Source organism: Puma concolor, chromosome B4, assembly GCF_028749965.1.
Source record: "Puma concolor isolate L17-30 chromosome B4, mPumCon1.1.hap2, whole genome shotgun sequence".
Classification (NCBI taxonomy): Eukaryota; Metazoa; Chordata; class Mammalia; order Carnivora; family Felidae; genus Puma; species Puma concolor.
In genome coordinates, this window is record NC_141673.1 from 4,076,566 (window position 1) to 4,091,712 (window position 15,147).

The 15,147-nt window shown below is 46.6% G+C and overlaps 1 protein-coding gene across 5 annotated transcripts in view; it reads right to left on the minus strand.

The window, feature by feature from the left end:
* The window catches only part of ATXN10 (ataxin 10), a 166,517-nt gene that overhangs the window by 95,088 nt on the left and 56,282 nt on the right, over window positions 1-15,147 (minus strand). For 4 of the 5 annotated variants that reach the window (XM_086712012.1, XM_086712009.1, XM_086712010.1 and 1 more), the window contains 2 exons: window positions 14,747-14,827; window positions 5,060-5,225 (listed from right to left, as the gene is read on the minus strand). In XM_086712012.1, coding sequence (XP_086568138.1) covers window positions 5,060-5,225; window positions 14,747-14,827 — 247 coding nt within the window. The remainder of the gene's footprint in view (window positions 1-5,059; window positions 5,226-14,746; window positions 14,828-15,147) is intronic. The other variant, XM_086712011.1, reaches the window with a different exon arrangement.

Genomic DNA, 15,147 nt, shown 5'->3' on the forward strand with positions numbered 1-15,147 from the left:
TGGAAAGGATGAGATTACTCACTAAATGGCATTGATACAACAATTAACAGCTAATATTTGGGAAACACTAACTATGTACCAGTCAGCACACGAAATGCCTACATGAAATACCATTTGTCTAGGGGTGCCTCAGTGGCTCAGTCGGTAAGCGTCCAACTCCTAGTTTTCGCTCAGGTTATGATCTCACTAGCCCCAAGCTCCACGTCGTCGGGCTCTGTGTTAATGGTGCGGAGCCTGCTTGGGATTCTCTCTCTCCTTTTTTCTCTGTCCCTCCCCTGTGCGTACTCCCGCACACGCTTCCTCCCCCCCACCGCCGCGGCCACCTCTCTCTCAAAATAAATAACTAAACATTAAAAAAAATAGCATTCATCTTACTGGTATAGAAACGGAGGCACAGAGGGTAAGTAACTTTTCCAAGATGAAGATCAGACACCAATGATAAAGGAAATCAAGATTCAAATCCAAGCCGTCCTTTACCAAAGATTATATGCTCTTGGATCATCAAGACATAAATAATTCACTTGGATCTATACTTCACTCCTTACTCAAAAATAAATTCAAGGCCAGTTAAAAATGTGGACAGAATACCAAAAAACAAAACAAAACAAAACAAACCCCTAGAATATACAGGTGTGTATTTCCACAGTCTAACTGGAGATGGCTTTATAAAATATGTAAGAGAAAAACAAAACAAAAAAACCTTCAGAAACCAGAAGGATACAACTGGTAAGCCTAACTAGATTAAAAACAAAAAGTAAAACTTCTAAAAGGCCAAGAATATCACAGATAAATTCAAGCAAACAATTAACTCTGGGGAAAGAAAAGTTTCCTGCATATGTGACAAAAACACCAATTTTCTGAAAATGCTCATTAATAACTTTATTTTAAAAGGTAAACTGACACACAAAAAAGCGAACATGCTGGACACCGAAACAATTAACGAAAAATGGTAATCAAACCAGATTAGTGAAAGGCCGCAAACCCACGCACTCTCATGCTCTGTTGGTACGGCATTTAGAAATATTCCTGAAATTTTTAAATAAACAGACTCTGACTCGGCGATTCGACTTCCAGGAATTTATAATTCCAGATCAGCTGGTCCAAAATTGCAGAGACACCTACACTGGGGCATTATCTGTGAAAAGGTTTTTAAAACAAAACCCTGGAGGCAACTGAGGTGTATGTTGACAGACGGTCAATGAGAAAGTTCTGGCAGATCGATCTAGTGAGACACTGTTCACCTGTGAAGGAGGAGGAAGTGCACAAGACACACAGAAAAAGTAGTAATGGACCGAACCAAGAGGCAAAACACAGGCGTGTACATACAAAAAACTCTGAAAGGAAAAGAAAAAAGTATACGCTAAGCTATCCGCAGAAAACAGGAGGGCTGGGCGAGAATGAGGACTTTTTGTTTCGCTGACTTCAGTGTGAACTTTTTTTACTGAATAAGCAAGTATTATCTGCATAGCACAAATATTTAATCCCTTATCAGTCTGTGGAATAAAAGATTACCCGTTCTCATTCAAATGCCTACTACAGAAACATATTACAACTGAAGTTGGGGAATGCAGAGTGAAACAGGATGAGAAACCCACAAGCGAAGATCATTTTCCTAACGGACAAATACAAGAAAATACAAAACTGAAGGAAATATTTTTCACTTTCAGAGGAAAGGCCAGGCTCACCACAAGCAACAAGACGAAGGCTCGAGACAAAGCTAACTGACCCGTCAGTCCTACGAGATAAACAGCACACTAGGAGCGACAAAAATGTATCAGAAACTAGAAAAAAGGGTACACACAAAATACCAAAGGCAGAAGCACGCACGTTAATGTGAGAACCTAAGACTATTTTCACTAAGGCGGCATGGAAAAAAAAAAAAAAAAAAAAACCCTCAGGATTTTAGAGGCACACAATTACATAAATTAACACACAGATGATACAAACACGACTTTTCGTTCCAATTTTTCAGCCACAGCATGGTAAGAACCTTCCTGGGTATCTTGTCCTACGGATATCCCAGCCGGGTAAATGCAGTGGTCTGCTGTCTGCTGGCTGGGGGAGACAGGGAGAGGAGGCAGGAGTGGGGAGCCCCGATCAGCGGCATTTGCTGGTTTCCACGGTGTAAATACCTCTACCCTGGAGTATTTAACATCTCAGGGGGTTCTGAACATTTAACGATGGACTCAGAAGTCAGTACAGGCCAGCCCCAGTAGCCACGGGGTATATGGTATATTGAAATATTGAGGTTAGAGGTCTTCTTAAAAACTACTGTGGCTTTTTTAAAACCTTCTAACTTAAAGGAGAACACATACACGGTAACGTGCACAAGTCAGGAGGGTGGAGGTTAATGAGTTTTTACAAAGTGAACTACTGGGGAAAGAACCATTCTAACCGTTCTAGCTTTAAGACAGAAGGGAAGGAAGACAGGACAGTTCTCAAAAGAAAACGGTCTATAAATTTTTATCTATTGGTGCACCTGGGGGGCTCAGTTGGTCTGACTCCTAGTTTTGGCTCAGGTCATGACCTTGCAGTTCGTAAGTTCCAGTCCTGCATCAGGCTCTGTGCTGACAGCACGGAGCCGGCTTGGGATTCTTTCTCTCCCTCTCTGCCCCACGCCTGCCTGCTCATTCTCAAAATAAGTAAATAAACTTAAGTTAATTTCTATCTATTAATATACAGTATTTCCTCCCATCTTAGAAATGAAACTATCTGAAAGAAATACACAAACTTTCCTCAATATAAAAAGTTCCATCGGGCGCCTGAGTGGCTTCGTTGGTTAAGCATCTGACTTTGGCTCAGGTCATGATCTCGTGGTGTGTGAGTTTGGGCCCCATGTCAGGCTCTGTGCTGACAGCTCAGAGCCTGGAGCCTGCTTCGGATTCTGTGTCTCCCTCTCTCTCTGCCTGTACCCACTCACACTGTCTGTCTGTCTCTCTCTCTCTCTCTCTCTCAAAGAAAATAAACATTAAAAAAAAAAAACTAGTTTCATCAGGTCATTTCTTATGACAATATTGAAATTATCTGTACTATAAATACAAGTGCCCTGAAAAAGTTGAAAGCTGGGTCTTAACCAAGTACTAAGTTTTAGTTCCTTTTCTGTCTCCTAGAGAATTGATTTTTGAAACTTTTTAGAAGCACAGCTCACTGCTCCTCCTACTGGAAACAAAGGCCAATCTATCTCCAGGAAGGAAAGGCAGTAGGAAGCTGAGATTTGGCTCTTCTAGCACAGAAATGAGAATGAAAGTACCAGCTTTGCCAGCGAGTGCAAATGTGGTCTGTAGGAACGCGGCACAGAAAATCCACAGCAAAGTAACCTTGAAAAACAGTACATTCACCGAGAAGGAAATCTACTGTCACAGTGGAAGTCCTAACCGCGGCCCGCGGTTACAAGGGAAGCTAAGAGGTTCGTGGCATCACGCACAGCTCCCTGGAAAACGCTACGGATCCGCATGGTGGGTGGTCCTGTGGAGGGCGGCCCCTCCCACCCATCATTCCCACAGACGTCAGTGTTACCGACGTATACTTGACACAATAAAAATACGCCCATCTTGAGTGTATGGTACACAGTTGTGTCAACATACACGGCCAGGTACAGCCTTTCCATTACCCAAAACGTTCCCTCGTGCCCCCCACAATCAATTCTACCCCTCCAGACCTCCAGCCCCTGGTGACGTTTCGCAGGCTTTGTTATTGTTGGTAAGTTTCGCGCTCTACTCTGGCTACCCTCATGCAGCAGGTTTGCGATTCCTCTCTGCCTGTGTGACAAACACATCCCTTTCTACTGTTGAGTAGTATTCCAGAGAAAGAACCATTCTAACTTTAACACAGGAGGGAAGGAAGATGGGACAGACAAAAATAAAGAGACTTTCTCACGCAAAGAGAAGGGAAGCGGAATTGGCATAAACTAGCTTCCATCCCCTTGGTAAAGACTCGAATGATCCAGGGCAGCCTTGAGGAGCATAAAAAAAAATACTTGAAGAAGCTGACCAGGCTGGTGTATGATCGCGAATCTCCTACAAGGACAGAAGAAACAAACTTTCTGGAAGGCAATTTAAAATGTGTACCAGAAGCTTTAAGACGGGATACACCCTTACAGGCAGCAATTTCACGCTGAGGCTAATACGAGGCAAACGTACAAAGATGTAACTGTGAAGGCATGTACCACAGCCCTGGCGACAGTGAGCACAAGTGGGAACAGCCTGAATGCCAGACGGGCAAGCTGTGGCAAGTTCTTTACTTACAATGCTACCCTGGCTTTTCTCATGACATTCACAATGGACGGTTCATGCAGTCAGCCGATACTAAATGCCTACTGTGTACCATGAACATAGGGACGTAAGAGTCAAAACTTTTACCCTCATAAAACTTACATTCCGTAGAAGAAAAAACAGAAACTTACAAAAAGCACAGCATGGTTTCATTTTTCATAATACATGTTTGTGCACGTGTGCATGCATACATTTGACGGTAGCTGCCTGGAAAAATACGTTACCCAGAATTTTGTTTCAAGTCGTTAACTCTGGATGGAAGACGGGCACTGTCTTCCCTTACCTGTGTTCTCCTAACTGTTCCAAACCGAGGATACTGTCCTCATCCATTCGGGCCACTGTAACAGAACACCGCAGACTGGAGGGCTTAGAGACAACATTTATGGCTCACAGTTCTGGAGGCTCCAAGTCCATGGTCAGGGTGCCTGCACGGCTGGGTTCCAATGAAGGCCCTCTTCCGGGCTGCAGATGGCCAACCGCACCATGTCCTCACGTGGTGGAAGGGGCAAGGGATCCTTCCGAGGTCTCTCGCATAAGGGCACTAATCCCATTCACGAGGGCTCCAGCCTCAGGACCTCTCACCTCCCACGGGCCCCACCTCCGAACAGCATCACGTGGGCCACCAGACTTTCAACAGACGAATTTGGAGGCAGGGCACACTCAGTCCATATGTTACTTACGCACTATATTTTAAAGCTTTAAAAGAGAAATTCTCACGGAGGACCAGACTAGGTCAGAAAATCTCCCTTTCCCTCTCTCATTCAAGATTATGAAACCTGTCCTCGTACCTCATCGTCAGCGTGCTGCTCAGAGGTCAGTTTCAGCACGATCTTGCACTGATTCACAAACGTGCTTGCAATCAACTCGGCATGGCTCAAAAACACAGGGATGTCATCCTTGGTCAGTGGCTCATCACCCACGATTTTCGCTATCATAAGGTCCAACAAGGTGACTCTGTGAAACATAAAAAAAATTTTACATAAATACGAAATATTGAAATTGCACCACACCAAAAATATTTACAGAGCGCATTTTAAGAGGATGTTTTAATTTTTTAAATTCCTTACTTTGTTTATAATGTCTAACTAGGGCAAATATTTTTTGTGAATAAAATCAATCTTCATCAGTTACATGTTTTTTCAAATCTTGACTTCTCTGATGTGACGTGGCTACAGAAACGAGCCCCTGTTATATGCCCTTTACTGTGAGCCCTTAATTCAGTTATTTCAGAAATGCTGTCAAGTTTTATAACGCGTACACAATATCAACAACAGCAAAGTTCAGGGGACTCACATCCATTCACAGCTCACTCCTGGGCTACTGAGCGCTTTACACACACGGATCTCATTTACTCTACTGACACTCCAAGAGACAGGCACTGCCACTGGCCTGCACTAAGAACGGCAAACAGGGCTCAGTGAGGCCAATTCACACGCCCCATATCACACGTGCCGAGCTGCATCAGGACCCAGACACAGGATTCCAGCTCTCACTCCTGGGCCACAGGCCTCAGCCACTCACTTTGCTGTCCTTCCTGTGAAGGCTGGCTTTGTTTATTTCATCATTTTAGTTTACCAAGACATAAATCTGAAGACCAGACCTATTCGATTTTACATCAACACTTACATTATCCCATAAGTATTTCTATTCAACAAACTCTTTCCTTCTCTGAGAAAAAAAAACAAATCTCACCCAGGGCAATCTATCCAGCATAAACCAAGCAGGATGTTTCTCAAAATTACGCTCTGACTTGAGATTACATGTATAATTCTCATTTATTTTTAAACCAGAAAGGACAGGAATGCTTAGCAAATAGGGGAAATTCACTTACAGTAGGCTTGGAGCGTTTCTTACCAAACAAACAAAAAAAAGAATTTGTTTACTCTTGCAAGTTTCAAGCATGAAATGAAACTATACCAAACTCTTCCTGTATTTTTGCCAAATGATGGGAAAGATCATCCTTCTGGGGGAAAAAAAAAAATCACACACAGACCTTACTGGTTTTCAAAACTCCTAAAACCTTCAGATTTCTTACAGCAATTATTAATCCAAAATAAAACAGATGACCCCCTCAACTGAGTACAGAAGAACAACAAACAGTGCAGTACTAGGGTTATTTTTGTTTTCCCTTATTCACACAGAAGCTTTAAAAAATGAATGGGGTGCTCTCAGGCCGTAAAGCCAGGCTTTCCGCTTTCCCCAGGCAGGTCGACTTTCCGGGAACGCTGGGGAGGAGGCTACCTACTAGGTATGATCCAAAAGGAACCCAGATGTCTGTGCTAAAAATATTCTTTTTAAGCTGGGAAAGCATGGGGCGCCTGGGTGGCGCAGTCGGTTAAGCGTCCGACTTCAGCCAGGTCACGATCTCGCGGTCCGTGAGTTGGAGCCCCGCGTCAGGCTCTGGGCTGATGGCTCAGAGCCTGGAGCCTGTTTCCGATTCTGTGTCTCCCTCTCTCTCTGCCCCTCCCCCGTTCATGCTCTGTCTCTCTCTGTCCCAAAAATAAATAAACGTTGAAAAAAAAATTAAAAAAAAAAAAAATTAAGCTGGGAAAGCGTGACAATGGCTGCTAGGTATGACAAGTCATAAGCTCTGGTTTCAGGGAACTCAGCACCTCGTGGACTCAGAACAGAGCACAGAAAAAGGAGGAGCAGACTCTGAAGGCGTTGTGTGAGGTCCAAGACAGAAAGAGTAGGCCCAGGGTGGTACCCAAGTTTGTCAGGCAGAGGCAGGAAGGCCCTGGAGTCCCAGGGGACAGACACAAAGAGGGAGGCCTGGAAGCGGCGGCTCCCAGATATGGTAACAGGTGCAGATGCTGCCTTCTTTACAGGCTCAGCAGAGGCCGTTCAACCCTCACACTCCTCCCTGCTCGGGCGAAGCACCTCTACTGTGTGACTGTAACACGGGACAGCAGAGCAGACGAGGACTTAAGTGATTTTAAGTGGGCGGGGGGGGGGGGGGGGGGAACCAGAACATGAATGTTCAAAATAAAAAAATACAAGTCAAGTTTAACTATCACCTGAGAATCAGTTATACTTCATTAAATGATCTGACTTCTATTCTGTTATCTGTCAATAAAAACCTTTAACGGCTGCCATCATTAGGGAGTGGGTCCAAACACTTTCGTCTGCCATTTACAAGGGGGCCGGCTCAACCAGAGGCCCCATCTAACTGTCCAACCCCCCCCTACATCTAGCCACCATCAAAAACCATCCGTCTCATCAAAATGTGGGACTCACACGTGGGACTTAACAGCTCAAGGAAGAATTTTTTTTCGAAATCATGTATTTTAACGGTGGATTACATTTGCCCCTCCATTTCTAAGCCAGAAAACATGTGTACTGAAAAGTGCCGTGTGATCCGGGACCCGGGGGATGTCATGTGGGAAGCCTGACTCCTTCCAGTTGCAGGGGAACCACTCTGCACACTTCCTTGGAAACGTAACAAAATACCAGTCCTACTCACTCACTGACTTGGTGAGTCTCCCAGAGGTGAAGAACGAAGAAGCGAGACGTCAGAGACGACCTATCTAAAGTCACACATCAGTGTGAGAGTCCTCCATCCTTCTTCAACCCAGAAGTCCTCACTCAGGCTGCCACAGGCTCACCGGACACACCCCTTAATGCAGACCGAAGCTTCTGTAATTTTCTCTCTCGACCACTGGCTGTCATTAGCATTCTATTTCTGATTCACTTCTGATTAAATAGTTACACAGTCTGCCCTCAAAATCAGGATTCCCATTTCATTAAAAAAAAAAAAAAAGGCAATATATATATATAGAGAGAGAGAGAAAGAGAGACATACATATAAGGGAAATATATACATTTAAGGGAAAATTCTATAGCAAAATTTATATCTGAAAGTCCTGCTTAGATTAATGCAAGCTCAATTTTTTTTTAATTTTTTTTTTTTTTTTTTACATTCATTTATTTTTGAGAAACAGAGTGAGACAAAGCATGAGCAGGGGAGGGGCAGAGAGAGAAGGAGACACAGAATCCGAAGCAGGCTCCAGGCTCTGAGCTGTCAGCACAGAGCCCGACGCGGGGCTCGAACCACAAACCGTGAGATCATGACCTGAGCCAAAGTCGGATGCTCAACCGACTGAGCCACCCAGGTGCCCAATGCAGGCTTAATGTTAATAGCCACACCTGTACCACCCTGAAATGGGTAAGGTGGTTGTGGGGGGACTGGAGTGAGGTACCAAGAAGCAGGGGGGGCTTGTAAGGGCGTGAGTTCTATGAGCAGGGCACGTAATAATAGTCTCTCCTTCTGGAAATAGAATGTCTGCAATTTGGGGCTCCTGGGTGGCTCAGTCAGTTGGGCGTCCAACTTCGGCTCAGGTCACGATGTCACGGTTCATGAGTTCGAGCCCCATGTTGGGCTCTGTGCTGACGGCTCAGAGCCTGGAGCCTGCTTCGGATTCTGTGTCTCCCTCTCTCTCTGGCCCTTCCCCCGTTCATGCTCTGTCTCTCTCTGTCCCAAAAATAAATAACGTTAAAAAAAAAATTTTTTTTTAAATGTCTGCAATTCAACTAAGGGCTGATGGCCCCAACGAACTGGGAATTTACATCTGGACCGCCCCACAGATACCATTTGTTGAATGGTGTGCCATAAAGGCCAAAACCTATATTAACCTGGACAAGCTAACCAAGATGCAGGCAGGCACAAAGCCGTGGCCGAACCAACCTCGCTCATCCCTAAGTTACAGGCATACGAGATTCCTGTGTGGTGGGGAAGGAGAGACTGTTGATTCTGGCATCAGACACGCTGAGTCCAAACACTAGGCCGGCCACCTTGGCAGGGCAAATACCTTAACCCACAAAGCCTCAGATCCCGACGTGGAAAACGGCAAGAATGACACCTATGTCGCGGGGTCTTTCGAGGATGAAGTGAAAAGGCTGTAGGGTGCTACCCGGAGGGAAAGTCAGGACGCGGAAGAGCAGGAGCACAGAAGCAACTCACTGACTGAGTGATGACCGCATGCCAGGCACTGATCCCTTCATCCTACGTTTCAATTAGTTATGGCCATGTCACGGGGAGGCTACCATCCGTACCCCTATCCAACAGAAGAAACACGGACGCACAAGAGGAGGGAACTTCTCCAAAGCAGTGAGCCACGGAACCACCGCCGCTGTGCGCGTTACCCTGCTACAGAGATCACAAGCCTGGAAACTACAATAGTGTTTTCCGAGGGCAGCTGTGTCAATCTAATGATAGTGCGACTCACTGGGAAGGGGGACCAGAGAACTGTGTAAGTGCAGACCCTCGTTTCTGCCAATCAGTCACGGGAACTGCCTGGGACTCCGCAGCCACCGCTTCTCACCAAGCGGCCTGGAGTCAACCGAGGGCACAGCCCAAAGCAGCTGCTCCAGGAAAGGGCAGCAAAACACGTCCAGCACCTTCCGGCCAGGCCCGCCCACACGAAAGGCAGGGGCGGTGTCTCGCCATCACCTCGAGGCCCCAGGGACCACCAGCAGGCACTTAAGGAACACACCGCCTGTTTCACTGACCGATCCTCACTCGATTTTAAATCCAGCAGCCGCTAACCCGACGGGCCACTGCAATTCAGCAGGCGGGGGCCGAGGCCAGGGCACCTCGTCAGGCGATTCGGAGGAAGCACCGCGTATCCCCACAGGGCTCTCGAGTGGAGCCCCTCACGGGAACCACAAAACACAGGACGCGGTCTCAGCGCCGTCACAGAGGTGGCGCCCGCCTAGAACATCCATTGTAGATGCACAGGAAGCACGTTCGCTCACTGCCTGTCCCTGTTGAGAAAAACTCAATCTTTTCCATCCTGTTAACCTGCAAACGTACCACTCTGAGCGCAGAATTCCCCGTTACTGCCTGAAAAGGGGTCTGTAGGGAACCCAAGAGCCTCTCCTCGATCACAGACGGAGCGCCTCTGCTGAGCCCCCCCACTCCCCTCCTCCCTGCGCCCTCCCCCCCACCCCCCTGCACACACACCAGCACAGACACCATCAGCACTGAGGCCTCAGGCCCTTCAGCCAGCTGTTCGAGGCGGTCACCACAAAAAGCTCAGATGAGCTCTGAAAAGGACCTAAATGCACAAGTGTAGAGCTGACCCCGAACAACACAGGGGACAGAGGCAGCTACCCCCTATAGGGTCAGAAATCCATATTTCACTTTTGACTCCCCCCAAACTTAACTACTAATGGCCCACTACTGACAAGAAGCATTACCAATAACATAAGCTGATTAACACATATTTTGGATGTTATATGTGTTATATACTATATTCTTACAATGAAGTAAGCTAGACAAAAGAAAAGGTTATTAAGAAAATCATAAGGTGGGGGGGTCGCCTGGGAGGCTCAACTGGTTAAGGATCGACTCTTGATTTTGGCTCAGGTCATGATCCCAGATTTGTGGGATCAAGCTCTGGGTCAGGCTCCACCCTGAGCATGCAGTCTGCCTAAGATTCTCTTTCTCTCTTTCTTTCTCTCTCTCTCTCTCTCTCTCTCTCTCTCTCTCTCTCTCTCTCTCCCCCTTTGCCCTTCACCCTTGCTCGTGCTCGGTGTCTAATAAAAAAAAGATGAAGAGGCGCCTGGGTGGCTCAGTCGGTTGAGGGTTGAGCATCCAACTTCGGCTCAGGTCATGATCTCGCGGTTTGTGAGTTCGAGCCCCGCATCGGGCTTTGTGCTGACAGCCTGGAGCCTGAAGCCTGCTTCAGATTCTGTGTCTCCCTCTCTGTGGCCCTTCCCCATTCATGCCCTGTCTGTCTCTCTCTCAAAAATAAATAAACATAAAAAAAAAAAAAAAAAAAGCTTTTGAAAAAAAAAGATAAATAAAAAATTTTTTTTAAATTGAAGAAAAAAAAAAGAAAACAGAAGGAAGAGGAGAAAATACACTTACAGTCCTGTACTTACTGGAAAAACCTGGCACATAAGTGGACCTGTGCAGTTCACATCCATGGGCTCAAGGGTCAGGTGTACATTCACGAGGAGGGGAGGCGGGGGCCAGGACGTTCCAGGCAGAGAAAGGGACACATGCAAAGGCAAGCAAGTACAGGGAAGGACTCAAGAACTGGAGGAGTTCTCTGTTGCCACTGTGGTGACCAGGAGAGAAGGGGCAGGGGTTGGAAATGAAGCAACATTATAAAGGGCCTCAAACAGCCACACCATGGAATTTAACCGTGTCCTGGGCAGGCAGGACCTGCCACTGAAACGGCAGGGCGAGATCCATGCCGGTAGTACGAAACAAACATCAGAACGATCGGACTTTAGGCGGCTGCCCTCCCATGGTCATGGCAGCCTGATTCAGGAGAGCTGAACAGCAGAAGCAACCTAAGTGTCCACCGACGGATGAGTGGGTAAACAAAACGCGGTCCATCCACACAACGGAAGAGGATTCAGCCTTGCAAAAGGAAGGAGAGGGGCGCCCGGGTGGCTCAGTCGGTTAGGCATCCAACTTCAGCTCAGGTCATGATCTCGCAGCTCGTGGGTTCGAGCCCCCGGGACGGGCTCTGTGCTGACAGCTTGGAGCCCGGACCCTGCTTCGGATTCTGTATCTCCCTCCCTATCTCTCAAAAATGAATAAAAGTTAAAAGAATTTTAAACCAAAAAAAAAGGGAAGGAGATTCTGACACCTGACACAACACGGATGAACCTTGAGGACATTATCATAAGTGAAATAAGCCAGTCATAACAAGGCAAAGACTGCAGGATTCCACTTACGGGAGGCACTCGCTGTCATCAATATCATAGGGACAGAAAGTCAGATGATGGCTGCCAGGGGCTGGGGGAGGGGCGATGGGGAGCTGTTAACAAGGAAGCTCTGGTTTTGGAAGGTGAGGAAGTTCTGGAGGCTGGCCTCACAACGGTGTCGTGTACAGAGCGCTACTAAACTGCACACGTGAACACGGTTACTGTAGTACATCTGAAGTTATGTGTCCTTTATCACAACTTTTTAAAATCTTGTTCAATGTTTGTTTATTTCTGAGACAGAGAGAGAGCATGACTGGGGGAGGGGCAGAGAGAGGGAGACACAGAATCCGAAGCAGGCTCCAGGTTCCGAGCTGTCAGCACGGAGCCCGACACGGGGCTTGAACTCACGAGCTGTGAGATCGTGACCCGAGCCAAAGTCAGACACTCAACCAACTGAGCCACCCAGGCGCCCTATCACAATTTTTTAAAAGGCCACAGCCAAAGTCCAGTCAAAGAGGACGTAAGGGTTAAGCAAAGGTGTGGTGAGAGCGAGCTCACCAGACACGGGGATGGCTACCTCAGCAAGGCCACTGACCCGGGAACCGGAAAGGGGACCCTGAGGTTTCCGACGCGGCAGATGGTATGACCCGAGTAAGCGCACTTACTGGATAGACCTTCCCGACAATAAGAAAATTCATTCGCAGGGCACCCGGGTGGCTCAGTTAAGTATCCGACTTCAGCTCAGGTCATGACCTCATGGTTCAGGAGATCAAGCCCCACATGAGGTTCTTTGCTGTGAGCATGGAGCCTGCTTGGGATCCTCTGTCCTCCTCTCTCTCTCTGCTCCTCCCCTGCTCATTCTCTCTCCCTCTCTCTCTCACACACATACACACACACACACAAACAGATAAATAAATAAAATAAACATTAAAAGACAAAATTCATTTGCCTCATGTTTTCATCCAAACAACCTTTTCTGGCACCTGTGACGTGCCAATCACTGTCTGGGAAACGTGGGCACCCCAGAATCAAAGACAAAATCCATTCCCTCTCAGGCTGACAGCCCAAGGGCGCTGTCACAAGGCAGCACGCAGGTGTGTGACACAATACGATGTACGAGTGACACGAGGAAATGAAAGCGCTTCTCCTTTGGAAGAAAAGTAAAGAGGGGCAGTGACACGTGAGCAGATGCTCCATGAAGGGAAGCAGTGGCTGCGACTTTTTTTTAAATAAAAACGGAAAACGTTTAGTCTGGCACCATCTTGGTTACATAATGGAGCAGCCTAAACACTGATCTTTTGTAAGGAATATGAAGAATACAAAATTGCACATTAAAATACAACTCAAGGGGCACGTGGGTGTCTCAATCGGTTAAGCGTCCGACTTCGGCTCAGGTCATGATCTCGCAGTCTGTGAGTTCGAGCCCCGCGTCGGGCTCTGCGCTGACAGCTCGGAGCCTGGAGCCTGCTTGGGATTCTGCGTCTCCCTCTCTCTCTGCCCCTCCCCTGCTCACACTCTGTCTCTCTGTCAAAAATAAATAAACATTAAAAAAAAAAAATACAATTCAACCAGGCATTATTCTCCTCGCATTCAGGTATTCTTCACTGCAAAGCCATTTCCTAACTTATAGCCCTGTTCCTTGTGTCACATATTTTAGGTCAAAAACTATGAATAATTCTTTTTCTGCAACAGAAGTATGCATATGGTGGGGCGGGGGCACTGGGTTTATAAACATGGCATTTATTTATTTATTTATATTTTTTTAGCGTTTATTTTTGGGACACAGAGACAGAGCTTGAACGGGGGAGGGTCAGAGAGAGAGGGAGACACAGAATCCGAAGCAGGCTCCAGGCTCTGAGCTGTCAGCAGGGCTCAAACTCATGGACTGAGATCCTGACCTGAGCCGAAGTCGGACGCTTAACCGACTGAGCCACCCCGGCACCCCATAAACACGGCATTTAAACTGACTTTAAAAGCACAAACTTTTCCTCTTTGTCAAAGATATTAAAGATATGAGAGTTCCTCAACAAGACTACAACGAAGGAGCATACCCGGAACTGTTGGAAGCCAAATATACCGTAAGAATTTCAAAACCACAGCAATTATACAAATGGTGACTACAATCAAAAGATTAACATTTTTTACAGTTTTTCATCATTAGACCTGGGATTTCTAAGTTAAGTTTTATGTTTCCCGAGGCAGCGTCTCCAGTGAGGTTAGGAAAGCCACAAGCCGCCGGAGTCATACTGGAAATCGTTTCACACCGTCCTCTCCGTGTCCAGGTCTGGAAACCAAACCCCAACAGGGTAAAGGGCCCGGCTACGGGCACGTGAAGAAGCACCATCACAACGAGGCACGGAGCCAAGGTCTCAGTGCTCTGAGGGCACTCTTCTTCCCACTGCCACGGCAGGGAGGTGGCAGATGGGCACCAACTCTGCCGGAAATACCTATGGGTCCCTACGAGCTTTGGTGGAGCACGTCCCACATCGTCACACCGGTGCTACGAACAGGAGCACGTTGCAAGGCTACAGACAGTCGTCAAGGGACAAGCCTGACATTGTGCCGGTCACGGTTTTCGAGCGCGCCCTCACTGAACGATGCCATCAACCTGGACTCCGCAGCCCCACGTAAATCACTGCCTGTTGTGGCCGAGCGGTAATGCTAACCAGCCAATTTAAAACCATTCCTGACCCAGAAACATGTAGTTAGAGATTTTGTGCCAGCTAAGAAACCACACAGTTTTTCATTCATGTGTACGGGATACTCTATATGGAATGCTAAATACTCAAAACCACACTGGTTTTTGGGGTTACCTTTCTTGATTGCTCATTTTGGCATACATGGCTTTCACCAATTCCGGGCTTTTCAGAAAATGGTCTGTAATAATCAAGAACCTAAGAGAAAAGGAGGAAAAAGCGTGGTTACCAGAAACATAGTAAAATGGACATAGCCTTATCTCTCTATAGGCGTTTTATACATAAAAACATTTTTTTTATTGAATTTTTGATTTGCTGCAATATTAAAATGTTTTAAGAGGTTCACAGGCGATTTTTCCATTAACAGCTAAAAGAAAATAAAAACCCTCAATATAGGTTTCTCCAACTTTACCTCTGAAAAATGTACCGCTATGATTCATTTATTCCACCGGAGGGAGGGTCCTACTCTGGATAGGTTTTATCTAAGTTTCATTTTCACAGTAACATGAAATTGACCT